The 16,752-nt window shown below is 42.6% G+C and overlaps 2 protein-coding genes across 13 annotated transcripts; both read right to left on the bottom strand.

Annotated features, from left to right (window-relative positions):
• Positions 100-6,482, bottom strand: LOC110436392 (lactation elevated protein 1-like). Of its 5 annotated transcripts, none has more exons than XM_021463431.1 (16): positions 6,024-6,482; positions 5,617-5,891; positions 4,531-4,827; positions 4,355-4,434; positions 4,158-4,258; positions 3,921-4,046; positions 2,288-2,357; positions 2,104-2,190; positions 1,955-2,020; positions 1,754-1,846; positions 1,613-1,669; positions 1,399-1,527; positions 1,232-1,322; positions 1,068-1,156; positions 562-752; positions 100-423 (listed from the first exon to the last, which is right to left on the bottom strand). In XM_021463431.1, exons 3-16 carry the CDS (start codon positions 4,763-4,765, stop codon positions 309-311), a joined length of 1,530 nt encoding a protein of 509 aa, XP_021319106.1. In that variant the 5' UTR covers positions 4,766-4,827; positions 5,617-5,891; positions 6,024-6,482; the 3' UTR covers positions 100-308. The 5 variants fall into 5 exon arrangements, with proteins under 5 accessions (XP_021319106.1, XP_021319105.1, XP_021319107.1 ...); XM_021463430.1 differs by having other exon boundaries at positions 5,629-5,891; XM_021463432.1 differs by having other exon boundaries at positions 5,629-5,886; positions 6,024-6,367.
• LOC8082854 (pentatricopeptide repeat-containing protein At2g20540) lies at positions 11,838-16,491 on the bottom strand. 8 transcript variants are annotated; one of them, XM_002446769.2, is made up of 5 exons: positions 14,638-16,491; positions 14,443-14,543; positions 14,225-14,350; positions 13,614-13,697; positions 11,838-12,275 (listed from the first exon to the last, which is right to left on the bottom strand). In XM_002446769.2, exon 1 carries the CDS (start codon positions 16,371-16,373, stop codon positions 14,730-14,732), a length of 1,644 nt encoding a protein of 547 aa, XP_002446814.2. In that variant the 5' UTR covers positions 16,374-16,491; the 3' UTR covers positions 11,838-12,275; positions 13,614-13,697; positions 14,225-14,350; positions 14,443-14,543; positions 14,638-14,729. The 8 variants fall into 8 exon arrangements, with proteins under 8 accessions (XP_002446814.2, XP_021318193.1, XP_002446813.1 ...); XM_021462518.1 differs by having other exon boundaries at positions 14,443-16,491; XM_002446768.2 differs by having other exon boundaries at positions 14,225-14,543.

Raw genomic sequence — 16,752 nt, 5'->3', positions numbered from 1 at the left:
CACAAAGTTCAGCGAAAGCTTTTAGCCTATTATATGGCTTTATGCAGTGAATTCATGCTGTTTTTGAGCTTTAAGTCCCTCTAAAGGTATGGAAAGATGTGATACAACAAAATTATCAATATGGTATTTTCCCCTACAGATTGAGCCATTTTATAGATCACTCACCAATTAGCAAAAATACTTACATAGCTTTATTGCACATTTACATGCATCTCTGTTGGAAAAGCATAGCTTCTCAGTTGCCTATGTAAGACAGGTGGGTGTGAATACAAGAATTTCAAATATGAGGGGCAGAAGCCTTCTGCTTATTATGCTAGTACAACATCACCGCCATTATCTAGACCTTGCAAGGGCAGCTGCTGCTGTTGCCTCAATCTCATTTCGAAGTCCTCCAAATATTCTCTGCTGTTGATCTCTGTCAACCTGTAAAAGCACAAGCCAAAACAGAAGGCACCAGTAAAATACGAGCCTCAATGGTTGATTGTGACTTGTGATTCGACATGGCAGGCAGAGCACTAATCTGAAATCTACGTACATCAGCATGCACACATTTCCAGTTACCTGCTAATCGTTCGATCCTTGGCAAATCCAAGCTCATTGTCCACACATAAGTCAGGATCGTCGCTTTTCTGTGAGCGTGAATATCTTGGTGAAACCTTCTGTGCTTCAGCAACAGTCACGATATTCTCAAACAGTCCTACTGGTCCAGCCTCGGCTGTACATAACAGCCTTGCTTTGTTCTCGTACATAACCTAAAAAATCATTCAGTATTTCAAGATAACAAAATGTAGGCTGTAGTATGCAAAATCTATTGGCAGAGAGCTTTAGAATTCAGATTGAAGGAAAATACATTTCTGTTGTTTACACTCAGGTATCTAATTTTTAAGTACGAGGGACTACTGCATGTAATCAGATCTAATCTATGATAGAACCTCCTTAAGCTAACCACACTGAATGTTGAATTTTTAATGTGTCTTGAGTTCAAATACACAACAAATGGTTGTCTGCACATATTGAGGCTGAGACAAACTTAAACGTAATAAAGTGAGAGAAAACAAGGACCATACATCAATCAGTGTGACGAACCGATAAGCTGCCGTTCTGTTACTAGACCCAAACTTTGGAACACCGTCAAGTGCCAGGGTGTGAAATTTTTCTGTAAGGCAACAATTAGTTATCAGTTAACAGGTTATATATCAAGTCCAAAATAATCAGGCAGCAATATACTTACTAAAGAGTCCAAAGTAATCTGCTGCACCTAAAGGTCTATCACAAAGATCTTCAAAAGGAAAATATGCACAACCATTTGCTCCCAGGGAAACCTGCAAAATCATTATCATTATTAAGTAATAAAAAATAATGTTTTTAGTGGGCTGTTTTTGAATACTTTTACCATACCTGTAATTTCCTTCCCATGATTACTTCAACAGTTTGTGGGCTGGGTTCCTCATCTCCAATTAAAGACTGGAGCTTCTGTTTCAGAAGCGTACTGTAATGTTTTCCGACAAAATAGAAGCCTTGTTCAGCCTGCTCAGACATCAGTTCAAAGATGTCAGACAAGGGAAGGGGGAAGAAACCAAGGACTACTAGTTTGCAGAAGATGGTAACATACAGAACCCAGTTGACGATAGTCCACCGCAGATCCAATGGGATGCACGATGCACCTTTCCTGAAATGGTCCACAAAAGTAAAGACCAACATACTAGCTTAATGGACCATGCAGAGAAATTGATAAATGTAAAACAACTCGTACTTTCAAGGTGTCAATAAATGGCAAGAAAAGATCCCGTTGTAAGCCACCTTCATAAAGCTTATCTGGAGGACGGTTAGAAGTCGAAACAAGAATCTGAGCACAAAACATGCAAATAAATCCATGTCAAAGGTTGATGCATTGTATAGATAACCTGAGTATTTTAGTCCCATAAGAAAATGGAAGAAAATAGTAGCCACATACAACGCCTTTGCTGAACAATTGTCTGAACAGCCGGTTCAGAATCATAGCATCAGCAACATCAGTTACCTGTGCAGTATAGTTGGGCTTATTACAAACATATATATATATATTAGGACATTGGCGGAATATTTAACCTCAGAAAAGTATACCATAAACTCATCAAGACATAATATGATGGCCTCATCTGAAATCTCAGCTGCTACGACATCAAGGGGATCTGAAACACCTTTATGCATCTGCATATAGACAAGTGTCATGACAACAATTATCATATTTTCCTGAAGCTTGGAACAGGGTACTTCTGAAGGCAGTTTGCACAAATAAACAAATTACCTGAAGACGACTATGTACATTCAACATGAAATCATGAAAGTGAATACGTTTTTTTCTCCAATTAGATGGCCTGCCAAGACAACAATATTCAGTTCTCTAAAGTGAAGAATGCATGTAAGTACCAATGTTTTGTCTAAATATTATTGTAAAGCCATGAGATATGTATGAAACTCCATTATTTCAAGATTATTTGGAACAAATTATCTTTCTGAATGTATAAAATGACAAGAAAGACATGCCAGCATTTCATTCTTTCCATCTAGTTTTTCCATCAACAAGAAAAATATGACAGGATTTCTGTTGGTCACAGGTACTACAGGTTCCAACTAAAATTTGAGAACTGTGAAGGCATCAAACACAAATTTTGGTTATTTCATCTTTCATCTAAGCAATTTATCCTGAGAGTCCATACATTGGCATAGCCCTGCATCGCATGAATTTTGTTATATGTTCTACAGACAGTGCTGGGATGTAATCAGCGAAGATTTATAAACTGCTGACCAATCCCAAAATCGAGATGCCACCCAAATTTCCACTAATGACCCAGTTATTACCTGAGTGACTAAGATTTATAGTACTATAATCACATTGAATGATTTCAAGCCAATTTATTAGCCTAGTTTTGCTCTTAGATTCTGGAAAAAAAAAACTTTTAACCAACAGGCTGCAGAAGGTTATTCCTGGTACAGGTCATGGACTCATGGTAACCAATCTAGCTTCATTGACCCAGACCAATTCATATTTCAAGAAATATAGGCAAGTGAATTTCTTAATTAAGAAGTGTAGTTAATTCTAAATGAGCAAGGATCAATGGTTTTATCGCCACATGAAGTGCGTAAGAATGCAATTCACAGTGAACTAATTATGATTTCAAGTCTACTTCTTATGTTAATATAAATTGAGGTCTAGCTTATATGTCAACAAAACAAACATGCTTGATACAAACGAATTTTTGGCTGACACATTATCGAATCGACATGACCTAAGCGGATGAACATCAAAGTTTAGCATTGAGAATTCTCAAATATAGGGTAGTTGTTGTATCTCTGTGTATGTAGCACCCAGTGACAAGGAATTGCAGATAAAGCTACAATAGTCATTCTGCTAAATTCCTAAATTCCTCTTAGATATAAAAAAAAATGTCAATGTCCCAAGTTTTCAGAGTACAAGTCAACTTTCTAGAAAAATTGAATATTGGGTGAGAGTATAAGAGTAACCAGTTAAAATTAGATTAATGAAAAAGGAGGCCATTTTCCTTCTGATAGCCAGCTACCATCTTCTGATTACATACCACTGATCTTCAAAAATTTTGACAACAATGGATGCTAATATTAATACTAATACATTCGTTATCTTCATAATGTGTTCGGTTAACTCTTGATTGCGCAGGATCTAAAAAGAATGACAAAGAAAAAATATTGACCCTTGGAATGTGAATAGTTGCCACGACAGTTGTGATACAGAATCACTTATATAGACTGATGCACCAGTAGAGCATTAATGTATTCACAACTACTTCATGATGGACTAGGAATACTGAGGAAGAGGTTACAAATTGACAATTTAGAACATAGTTATCACAAAGTGGTGTGACAGAGATCTTATCCTAGAAGGCTAGAACTGATAGACTTACAGTTGTTCATAGAACAAGTCCATAAGCATCGTCTTCCCTGTACCAACACCACCATAGAGGTAAAGGCCCTTAACTGGAGCATAGGTAGAAGGCTGAGTAATGAGGCGGGACCATAGCCATCGACTCCTTCAATATCAAATAATAAGGTTATTTTTTTTCCAAAAGAAAAAAGACTAAGGTCAAGATAATACACTATATACAAAATATGTCACCTTAGTGCACGGAAACTGCTCTTACCGTCCTGATTTCTCAGATGACTTATATCTATCCAGCTGACAGTCTTCTTCATTCTCAATCAACTCCTCATAGAGCCTTTGTAATTGATGAATTGTATCAACCTGTTTGAACCAGTAAAAAGATGGGAAAACTTTTTACCACAGCATTGATCAGAAACTATCCAAGAAATGAACTTTGGTCAAAGACCAGAACAACACCTGAAAGCTATCGCCATCTACTAGGTCTCCTGATGCTATTCTCCTCTCATATTCCACCATCGGACCACCTCTTCCAATATCTACAGCAAAGTTCAAGAAAGCAAATAGGATGATTCAAGTGGCCCCAAAAATAGGAGATAGAAATCACCAACGTAAAAGAGAAATGAGAAGAGAACCTTTAATTGAATCAGCCGCTACAGTGGAAAACATGGACCTCATCAACTCCATGCCAGGGCTTGCAAATCTGCTAATTTCACCATTACGACGTAACATGCTCAGTGAACGGGATGTCAAACCACACATGATTAAAGCATTCTGCTGCCCGAACAATCTGGTTGCTTGTGAGTGCCTCTCTGCATGGTGCTGGGCGAAACGGCGGAGCTGGCGAAGTGACCGAACAACTGATCTCATCTTCTTCCACTATGTATCTTATTTCTCCACTTTCTAGGCAGACACCAAAGGAAGTTATGAGCCTACAAATGCATCAGACCAAGGAACCATTAAAGAATGATACAGGGTACATATCCTAAGAGTAGCATATTACTGGCCATGTGACGAAAGAAGCATCAATCATGTTGCATAAACAAGGGAACGGCAAAAGTAAGCAAACAAGTTAATTAAATGAGGGTGGGAGCATGAGACATGGAATCTACCATCATAAAAGGTAATCAAGAAAATGACATGGGAAGGGCGCTCATTAGTGAAAAGAACTGCAGCTGCTAGTACAGTACACTACTCTGCAATTAATAATTAGTTAAATATATAAATACCAATAGAAAAACACTTAAAGTTTCCCGAGAAAAACTAGGAATCCATATGAAATTGACCAGTATCACTACAGCTCCATCGATCGACTACAAGTTTCATGGACAGATGAAATATATATTTATATATAAGCCCTTCAAAGTAGGAAAGCAAGTGACCGAGATGGGTAAATTCTTGCACGACGGGCTAAAGGTAACGCCAGCTCCAGGATGATGGGAGTACTGTTACGGATCCAGGATGATGGGAGTACTGTTACGGATCGAGGAAGATGGGTAAATTCTCCTACGAGTGCGTCTCAAAGATTGAAACTTGCTACGGATCGAGGAAGATGAAACAGTATCAGCACCAGTACAACTACAACCAGCAGCAGGTAACAAGAAATATACTATATTGGGAAATCCAAGCTCCAAATTTTGCGGAATTATTACAGAGCAAATCAAGAACGATCCAGACAGCAATCCTGAAGTAACGATTCAAGTTTGAACAAGAAGACCAACCGCCCGATTCACCTGAGCGAGGAACTCTAGCCCACGAACGGCGGTTGGGCTGGCCCCGCCCGAGCACGCCTTCCGAAGAGGGATGCCGGCCTCACCGCGTGCAGGCCGCGACAATCCGCCGCAGCACAACAAGAGACGCCCCGGCGCTGCAACGCGGCCACCGGACGCGGCGATTGGCAACTGCCTCCGACGGTGGCGCCGCCGGCGAGTAGTCAAGCGTGAGGAGACAGAGAGCGACGGGGCCTCCAGACAACTCTGTACTAGAACTACCTTTCCTAATCAAATCAATAATAGAGAACGGAAAGAAAGTCGAGAAGAATCGAATCAGAATTGTATTGTATGTATAACAAAGAAGAAGCCCGGACAATGAACAGAGACTGGGAGGAAGACGGAATATACGCACGCACCACAAATCAGGAGAGGAATCGAACAACTCGGGCCAGCCAAGAAACCGAAACCGCGCCGGCCGCCGCTGCTTCTGACCACTTCGTCGCGGCCAGTCTCCCTGGCTCGACAGCGACGATGCCCCCCTTCTCCTGCGACGTCACGAAACAGACCAGTCTGAAAAATGCGGCAGGAGGCTCCGGGCGTCGGGCCGGTCGCCGGTGCCGAGGGGATGGGAAGTTTGGGAACAGGTGGATGGGAGAGTGGAGCGTGAGCTGGAATTAAGGTGGGTGCTGTTGCTGCGCTTGGATAGGCGATTAATTAACAGTTCCGTGCACGGCTTTGAGTTGGAGCCTGGACAACGCAACGTGCATTTTTTTTTCTATATATATATATATATATCGCGCCATTATATGTTGCTGCAGGCTGATGCATGCTTAGGTCAGATGGCGTTTGGTTAACAATGGGAAAATTAGAAGTGGGACAGAAAAAAATGAGTAGTGGGAAACAGAAATATATATAGGAGCCCTATATCATGTGGTGGGTTTGGATTCACATATTACAGTTGAACATCACCATTCATTTTTAGGAAAGGAAAACAGGAGGGGCCCTAATGGTTAATATATATATTATTATTAAATATAAAGAATGAAAATAAAAGTTTACAAGATCAGGAGACAAAGAAAATAAAGAAGAAAACATGGAAATAGAATAATGGAAGGGGAAATATTTCTTATTCACACGATGGATAACCATGGTGAACTCATGCTCGAAGGTGCTTATGCAATGCCAAAGAGAAGGTGGTATTCCATTAAAAATATGATTGTTTCTTGTCATCTATATAAGGACAATGACCTCCACAAAGAAAGGAAGAAGATGTGACTTGAAGGCTCCGAAGATATCATATAACTCTTGTGTGCCATCAAAATGTAGAAGGGAGCTCTAAAAGGCTTTGGCATTTCTTTGCCGCTACCGCCATTTACCCTTCTTGAATGCGGATGACATTGTTATTTGTGGAAACACATGGCTTAGGAGCAGTATGACAACCACCATGCGAATAGGAGCACTTGTTGCGGGGATGTCAATGAATTGTTGCACCATGGCACAATCTTTATTTGACGCACATGTGTCACTACCTACAAGCAACCCACACATGCGGACACCAACAAAATTAGAAGCGATGGGCGGGGTGGCCGGTGGAAAGGTCACATCAAGCATGACGGTGGGATGTTGGAGTTAGGGTTTTGGATTTCACGAGAGCTCTCCATGGTAGGCATGCTTAGAAAGAGGGGCTTGGTCGGGTGGTGGCGCGTTGAGAGCCGCGAACGAGACAGCGGGGGCACTACCGAGAGGGTGGTGCTGGCGGCGATGATGACGAAGTGGCAAGCTTTTCTCTTCCGATTGGATTTAGGAGAGGGCGGGGGTGGAGCGGCGGTAGAGGTCGGAAGCGAGGGCGTGGGCCAGCGCAATTTGACAACGAAGAAGAGCATGAGACCCGTCTTGAAGAAGATGAACAATAGGGGAGAGAGAGAGAGAGAGAGAGAGAGAGAGAGAGAGAATTGTGCGTCGCGTGTAGTAGAACACGTGCTAACAAAGGTTCTTCAAGCAAAGGGTGTAGCAAGAAGGATATGATGCTAAGTTTTTGCTTTTAGTTACAATAATGGGTCCAATGGAAATACCTTAACCCAACCCAAATAAGACCCCCATGTGCTCCACTCATCTAAAGTTCGGTTGCTAAAATTTAGATTAAAATTTCTAAATAGATGGTCTAAAGTTACTTCTAAACTTTAGTTAACATCCTAAAGAGCATATTAGACCATTAAACAATAAAAGTGAGCTAAAATAGTCTAAACTTTTGGATGCTCTGACTCAAAGATAACTTTGCACTCACAACTCTTCTCCTTCCTCAAAGAATCTGTCCATAACTCTTGTCTTCAACATCCTTGCACCCAAACTCTCATTGCTACCGTTCACCCATAATGTGTCGCGCCCACTTGCCCACCCCACGTTGCTTCACCCATTCTATGGAGTCGCGCTCATCCCATGGAGTTGTCTGCCCAAGGAGCGGTGGATGCGGCTTTGCGACGACACCCAATGGTTGGAGTTATGACAATAGTGGACGACCGAGCTATGGACACCTACGTATGCCTAGTTCAAGTGGCAATATTAATTGCACGAACGAGCTCTTGCGGCAACGGTGTCACCACTAGGAGCTCAATGATTGCCAGGGGTTGGGTTTCTCGATGGCGATAGCGATAACACACAAACTAAAATTTAGCTCTTTAATATTAAGTATAGATATTTTAGGGAAAGGCTAGTATGAGGTTGTATCTCATGAAAAGTTTCCTATATGTCTATCTATGTTTAATCCTCGTATTTTTTCATATTTTATATCAAAGACCACAGTAAAAAGTTATATATCTTGAATTCCTATAGGATTGTAAGTTCTATACAACTATTAATCCTATGTTTTTCATACTCTTATGTTTTTGAGCTTGGGTTCCAAAGAGGCTTCGCCGTGACAACTAGGTGGAGGGGTAGATTGAAAAATTAGCGGCTGGTATAGAAGTTTAGTGGGAACATCGTGCCCTATCTTGGGTTCGCGACGACTTCGTATTAATTGATGACATGCACTAACCTTCGTGCCCCTATCTCTCGTGTCTATGTGTTCTACTTTCATCCACTATGTTTATCATGATATATGGAGAGGGGAAGGTCCTAACCGCTAGCAACATATTTTATAACGGAAACATATTGAATTTCTAGTCTTCGTGCTACGCTTTCACGTACAAAATGATAATCAACCTCTATATGTTCGTTACGTGCATGAAACACATGATTTACACAAAAGATACTTAGCTCTAATGTTATCACACCATAACTTAGAAACTCTTGGTGCTTGAATCCCCAATTCATCATATAACAAAGTTTGAACTCACATGATCTCTGTTGTTGTGTTGGCCAAAGCTTTATATTCGGCTTTAGTACTTGACCCCAACACTGTCATCTAATTTCGAGCACACCATGATATTAGCCCCAAAAGTATAACAAACCCACCAGTAGATCCCTGTCCAAACCACATCTGAAAACCCACTAACAAGTAAAGAGGAAGATTTATTGATTGTTAATCCAACATTTGTTGTATGCTTTAAATATTTCAATATTCTCTTCACCGTTGCCCAATGGTTTGTCGTTGGAGCATGCAAGAACCGACAAATCGTCGTGTCAAAGTCAAGTATTGTAAGACACCAACTATACTTTTATATTGTGTAGCATCATTTGTTTCAAGAGGTGATTCTTTATAAGCCGAAAGTTTCTTACTTGTTGAAAGGGGCATATTGCCGGCTCGAGGGTTGTCATCCCATCTCAACTCAACACATATCATTAACATACTTCTCTTGTGTAAGCACAATTCCATCACGTATCTTGCTTACCTCATACCAAGAAAATAGTGAATATCCCTAGATCTTTTAGAGCAAATTCTTTGTTTAGATCTTACAAGAGTTATTCTGTTACTTTCGATGTTAAATAGGTGACTATGATAGCATCAATATATACAAGAACAAAAATCATAACACCCCCCCCCCCCTATTATAGAAAGAACAATGATGCATCAGCTTTGGATGACCTAAAACCAAGATCATACAACTTTCTACTTAATCTAGAATTCCACGCTCTAGGCGCATGCTTCAGCCCATACAAAGTTTTATCTAGCTTGCAAACAAAATTAGGTGTAGACTAAAATCCATAACAAGGCTTACAAGAAAGCATTTTGAACATCTAACTGGCACAATGTCCATCCTCGATCTAGAGATAGCAATAGACAACACGGTTCTAATGTAGTTGATTTGACAGTTGGACTAAATATGTCTTCATAATATATATACCATATCTTGTTTAAAGCCTTTAATAACCAAATTAAGCCTTGTATCTATCGAGACTGTCACCAGACATTCTTTCGACTTTATAAACCTATTTGCAGTTGCAACATACTCCCTCCGTCCTGAAATAGAGTGCATTGTGACTTTCAAAATTTATATTAAAAAAATACAACACATTCTATATAATGGCTATGTTTAGATTTGGCAAAAAATTGTTAAAAAGAAAGCTATGATTTAAGGAGAAGCTCTATAATTGAAATAATATGAGTATATGCGTCATTTGAGCGTTTCCTAAAGTTGTCCTAGAATTTTTAGAACTGTTACATGACCGAGGGAATATGATATTTCTTCCTTTATGAGGTGGAACTAAATACTATGTTTTATAGTAATAGTAATAGTAAACTCCATATCCTGCCTAAAATACGCGCTTTCACAGCAACCTGATTCCTGTTTCTACATCGTCCCTCCAATCCCCACCAGCCATGTCTTTTGTGCTCCGCCTCATGTGACCGTTTGGGACGAGCGTCGCCGGTCCACAGTTCCTGCGCTCGGCACTAGTTTTTCACAAGAGCCATGTACTCCAAATCCATAGCTTTTTTCCCAAACTTTATCATTTGTGGTTCTCCTGACGAATCTTCATCATGCAAAGCTTTTTCTAAATTCTGTGGTTCTCCAAGACGAATCTTTATCATGCAAAAAAACTTTTTTCTAGATTTTGTGGTTCTCCATACGAATCTCTATCATGCAAAGCTTTTTCTAAATTCTGTGGTTCTCCAGACGAAGTAAAGCACGGTGCCATCGTTTTGTATATACCTCTCCTTTGGAATACCGCTTCGGAGTCGAGTACGTGGTTGAGGAGGGTGGTGACGACGAACTCATTTCTGCAACAATCCTCGTTCCTCGACGCAGGTGCTTTGGGAGCGGTGCGCCAAGGGCCAAAAGGCCGGCCCTGCGGAAATGGGACCATGTGAAGCGAATCCCTTGGTTCTGGCACAAGAAAACGACAGCCAGCCTAGCTTGTGGCGTCAGCATGGCAACAATGGCGCAGAAGAACATGTGAGGTCGCAGGCAAGCCGCCGCGGCGCATTCGTTCGGACGACGACGCACCCTGTCGTGAAGACAGGCAAGGGGGGAACATGACACCGTCACATGTACCAAGGACAAGGAGGAGTCCGTGGATCCTTCTGAGAAGCAGGCGTGCGCGACTCGTGGTGTTTTCCATCATTCCATGTGCATGTGCGTGCCCTCGCCATCCTACTCGTCTTTATTTGGACGAAGGTGTGAACGGAATCTATATATGGAATCTCCGTTGAGTAAGGCCTGGTTTGTTTAAAAAAATTTCAAGATTCTCCGTCACATCAAATCTTACAGCACATGCATAGAGTATTAAATTTAGACAAGAACAAAAACTAATTACACAGTTTGCCTATAAATCGCGGGATGAATCTTTTGACCCTAATTAGTCTATGATTGGACAATATTTGACACAAACAAACGAAAGAGCTACAATATCCAAAATCCAAAATTTTGCAAAAAGTTTCAGATTTCTTGTCACATCGAATCTTGCGGTACATACATGAAGCATTAAATATAAATATAAATAATAATTAGTTACACAGTTTACCTGTATTTTATGAGATGAATCTTTTGAGCCTAGTTAGTCCATGATTAGATAATATTTATCAAATACAAACGAAAGTGCTACTATTTATATTTTGTAAATTTTTTTGGAAGTAAACAAGCCCCAAATCTAGCGACAAAACTGGAAAATCCAACGGAGAAAATGATAAACTGTTTGTCCCTCGAATGTGCAACGAACAGCACGGCCCCTCTGTAGCCACCACTTTCCACTTGTGCTGCGGCTTACAGCGTATAGGTTTTGATTTCTGAGCACTGCAGTCACAGAAAAACAAACAAACAAATAGACCACGCCCTCAACGAGTGACAAGCTAGCAATTGAAGTAGTAACATCTGAAGGCCGCATCAGTTATTTGCGATTGCGACAAGGGTGGCTACAATTACTGGGCAGCGTAATCAACCCCAAATAAGTGCTTTCAACCTTAAAGTGTTCCATCTGAAACAACACAAAGCTGCGATCCAGATCACAGCATCGAAGTACCACGTTCCTAAACTCAAATCAAATCATAGCTGGATAAAACATAATCCTGAACAATCAGATTGTTTACTCCAAACTGTTATAACAGCCAAGTAAAAAGCATAACTTGGCGTAACATGCGCTCCTATCAGTGGTCGGGGCTCATTGATTATGCTACGCTGAGTCGTCAAAATTGTTTGGCACCATAAAATCTCCAGTGCTGGAACCAGAATCAAGCCTGCATCATTTGGCATGTATCTTTGTCGAGTTGAACATACAGTTGGGTGGTCAGATATATCCTGCAATAACATTATTGAGTTGATTATTTACACATGTTCCTGTTCAACTATTCTACCTACCAAACATGATGTAGTCTGTTCCTTGCAAAGCTTAAAGCAAAGAGGACGGCTCAGACCGATGATATATGCACAACTAGTTTTAGATAATAGTTTCTTTTCTAAAAAAACATGTCAAGATGATAATTGTAGTAAAAACAAGTCAGGCAAGAGAAGCCGCTTCCAACAACTAATGAGTAAAACACACCAACGGCCCTTAAACTTGTCTCGTGGTGTCACCTAGTCACCGATCTCTCAAAATACAGACGGTCTAAGAAGCCATAAAATGAGCCAAGGTCTAAGAAGCCATAAAATGAGCCAAAGGGTGATCTTCAGGTCCTAGGACTGGACAAATCACATGCGTACTTGGGCATTCGGAACAAATTATTGTATCCAATCTAAGCCCTATTAGCGAGGCAAATATTGTCACCAGCACCTCTTTTGTTCATTCAGTACTATGCAATTCTACATATTATTAGTGCTACATTTTTAGAAGCCCCTACCAAATCTGTACCGATACAAACTTTGTAGAACTCAATGGAGAAGATACACTCTGAGTTTGCTGCATTTTCAGTTTATGGAAATATTGGATTATTTTAACCATTTGGGTCTACATAGCAGGACGATGCTCATCTTAATGTGTTGTACCGGTATAAGGACAATGCGGAAATTAAATAACAGATGTTTAAAACGATGACTAGTACTTGGTAATGGCACATATGATTTAACCGATCTATCTTCAAAGTAAACAATGCCAGGTCCCTTCTAGTTTCGGAAACAGAAATGAGTATTCAGTTCCGCCAATCCAACAGAAGAAATAAAAATGCAAGCCGCACTCAATTCTCAATAGAAAACTCTATTTGAAATCAGCCTCTCACTAGACGAAGCTCTAAGTGCTATGAAAAATACAAGTGGGAGAAAAACCTCTTATTCAGACATTGCACAATACTCATGAACTGTTCAACTAACTCAAGACATTAACATCATATAACACTAAGCCATAACACAGCTACAAAAACGGCACTCTAAATTAGCCCCGACACGAAATACAAACACAATGCTGCAAGGCTGTGGTTTTTTGTCCTTTAAACAGTGCTGGTTTCAGACGAACAAGTCTTTAACAATACATTTATCACCAAAGATGAGGGCTCATAACAGATCACATTCATTAGCAGCAACAGATCAATTAAAGTAGCAAAACAACAGTGTCCCGGCAGCCACAAAATTAAGTTATTCACCTAATGTAAGAATTAAAGCGTAAACCCACTATAAGATAGCTACAGAACACAAAAAGGATTGCACCTTGTGACTGCCCATGACGCTGAGGGTGGCTCTTTCATTCCCTTATTCACCCCATCTCCTCGTCCACCGAGCTTCAGCGAATCACTGCAGACACAAGAGAGACAGGGCAGAGCTCCATGACCTTATTTTTGGCTCTGTTGATTCTTTATAAAACAAAAGTGTTCCATCTCAAACAGTTCTACTGGTCCAGCCTCCGCTGTACATAACAGCCTTACTTTGTTCTCGTATGTAACCTAAAAAAACATTCATTATTCGAATATAAGAAAATGTAGGCTGTAGTATGAAAAAAATCTACTGGCGGAGAATTTTAGAATTCAGATTGGGGGAAAAATATATTTCCGTTGTTTCATTCAAGTCTATATTTTTTAAGTATGAGAGACTACTGCATGTGATCAGATGTATTCTATGATAAAACCTCCTTAAGGCAGACACACTGAATGTTGAAGTTTTAGGTGTCATAAAGTTCAAATGCAGAACAAATGGTTGTCAGCACATATTGAGGCTGAGACAAATAAAGCTGCTGTGTTGTTACTACAGCCAAACTTTGGAACACCATCACAAAGTGTTGTGATGGAGATCTTATCCTAGAAGGCTAGAACTGATAGACTTACAACTGTTCATAGAACAGGTCCATAAGCATCAACTTCCCTGTATCGACACCACCATATAGGTAAAACCCCTTAACTGAATCATAGGTACAAGGCTGAGTAATGAGCCGGGACCATAGCCATCGGCTCCTTCAATATCAAAGACTAAGGTTAAGATTAAGATAATGCACTATATACAAATTACAAAATATGTCATCTCTGTGCACTGTAACTGCTCTTACCGTCCTGATTTCTCAGATGACTTATATCTATCCAGCCAGCAGTCTTCTTCATTCTCAATCAACTCCTCATAGAGCCTTTGTAATTGTTGAATTGTATCAGCCTGTATGAACCAGTAAAAAGGTGGGAAAACTGTTTACACAGCATTGATGGAAGCTATCCAGGAAACAACCTTTGCTGAAAGATCAGAACAACACCTGAAAACTATCGCATCTACTAGGTCTCTTCCTGACGCTATTCTCCTCTCATATTCCACCATCGGACCACCTCTTCCAATATAGTATCAGTACTACCCACTAGCAAACACATTCACATCACCTCCACAATCTGAATCAACTAATTCTTCATCGTCAGCAAGCTGCGAGGCCAGGATATCAATTATGGCAGCAATGCCTCCCAACTCAGGACCCAGGTCCTCCCCGGCGACGAACTCGCGCACCACGTTGTCCACCTCGATCATGCTGCACCCGGGCGTCTTCCTCGTGCTCCGGCTCCGTATCTCCTTCCTCGTACTGGCCACGTTGCCCCACCGGCCCGCAGCGGCGTACACATTGGCCAGCATGACGAGGTTGCCCACGTCCTCTGGCTCCAGCTCGACAAGCCGCTCGGCCGCCACCACGGCTGTGTCGACGTCGCTGTGGCTGCGGCACGCGCTGAGCAGTGACCCCCATATCTTGCCATCCGGGGGGATCGGCATGCCTCCTATGGTGTCAAGAGCGCGCTGGATTCGCCCTGACCGGCCGAGGAGGTCAACAACGCAGCCATAGTGCTCGACGCTGGGTTCCACACCATATTCTTCCTTCATTCGATCAAAGTAGCGCAGGCCTTCGTCCAGGAGCCCAGCGTGGGAGCAGGCTGACAAGAGCCCCACGAATGTGATGCCATTTGGCATCACCCTTCCTTCTCTATCCATCACCTCAAACAGCTTCACAGCCTCACGTGCTCTCCCGTGTGCCGCGAGGCCACCAATTGCTGTGCTCCATGAGATGACATCCTTCTCGGACATGCCATGGAAAAGCTGCAGCGCTTCCTCGATGCACCCGCACTTCGCGTACATCTCCATCAGCGCATTGCAAATGTATATCTTTCCCAGCATGCCGTGCTTGTTGCAGTAAGCATATATCCACCGGCCAAGCTCCAGGGCACCGAGTTGGGCGCAGGCCGGCAGCACCGCAACGATGCTCACGTCGTCTGGTTCAAATCCTTCCATCTGCATCTGCCTGAACACCTCGACTGCACCTGCGAAGTCCCCAACCGCGGTGTATCCGGACACCAAGGCAGTCCAGGAAACCACCGTCTTGTCCGGCATCGAATGGAACAATTCCCGTGCCTTCCTCATCTGCCCCATTCTCGCGTGCGCAGAGATGAGCGTGTTCCAGGAGACCGCGTCCTTCTCCCGCATTCCATCGAACACCTTGCGCGCGAGCGACAAATCCCCGCAGCGCGTATACATCTCGATCAGGGAGTTCTGTACGATGGCGTGTGACTCGCACCCAGACCTCGCCACGTGCGCGTGCACCTGCCTGCCGAGCTGAGAAGCCGCGAGGCCGCCGCAGGCCTTGAGGAGGAACGGGTACGTGAACCGGTCGCCGACGGAGAAGCCACCGCTCGAAGAAGGGTCCGGGAGGCACCTGAGCATGCGGACGTAGACCTCGACCGCGTCGCGGTGGAGGTGGTTCTGCGCGTAGGCCTTGATCATGGCGTTGTGGAGGTGGAGGTTCGGGGCGGGGACGTGGGCGAAAACCCGCGCGGCGTGCGCGGCGCGGCCGTGACCGTTGCAGACGTGCACGATCTGGGTGGCGACGTAGCTGCTCTGGGAGAGGCACAGCCGCACGGCGAGGCCGTGCGCTCGGAGGAGGTCCCGGAACGTGGCGCAGGCGCGGAGCCTCGCGATGGCCGCGTCCTCCAGCTGCCACAGCGACGGCGCCGCCATGGCATCAACAGAGAACAGCCGCGAGGTGTTCCACGAATCGGCCGGCGGGCCGCGGGTGCTGTGCTTTGCTGTTTGGTGAGCTTTTCCGTGGGATTTGATTTGCGTGTGACATTATTACATTATAAACAAGTGACTCTTTTGTACGTTTTTTTAAATTATTACAGAAATAAACGTAGTACATGAGTAGAACACAGTTCTTTGTGAAGTAAAAAAAAAACTAACAGCAGCGTACTGCACAGGACATTGGGACATCTTTTTGACACATCAAACGGCTAGTGAGCAGCGTACTGCGCAGGTGTTGGTTGAGAGATACTTCAGCGTTGAGTGAAAAAACGAAGTTGAGTGAAAAAAAGGGTGAGCATCTCCAAGGGACTTTGCA

Source organism: Sorghum bicolor, chromosome 6 (genome assembly GCF_000003195.3).
Source record: "Sorghum bicolor cultivar BTx623 chromosome 6, Sorghum_bicolor_NCBIv3, whole genome shotgun sequence".
NCBI classification, from domain to species: domain Eukaryota; kingdom Viridiplantae; phylum Streptophyta; class Magnoliopsida; order Poales; family Poaceae; genus Sorghum; species Sorghum bicolor.
Note: the sequence above shows the minus strand (reverse complement) of the source record. Positions and strands in the feature narration are given on the sequence as shown.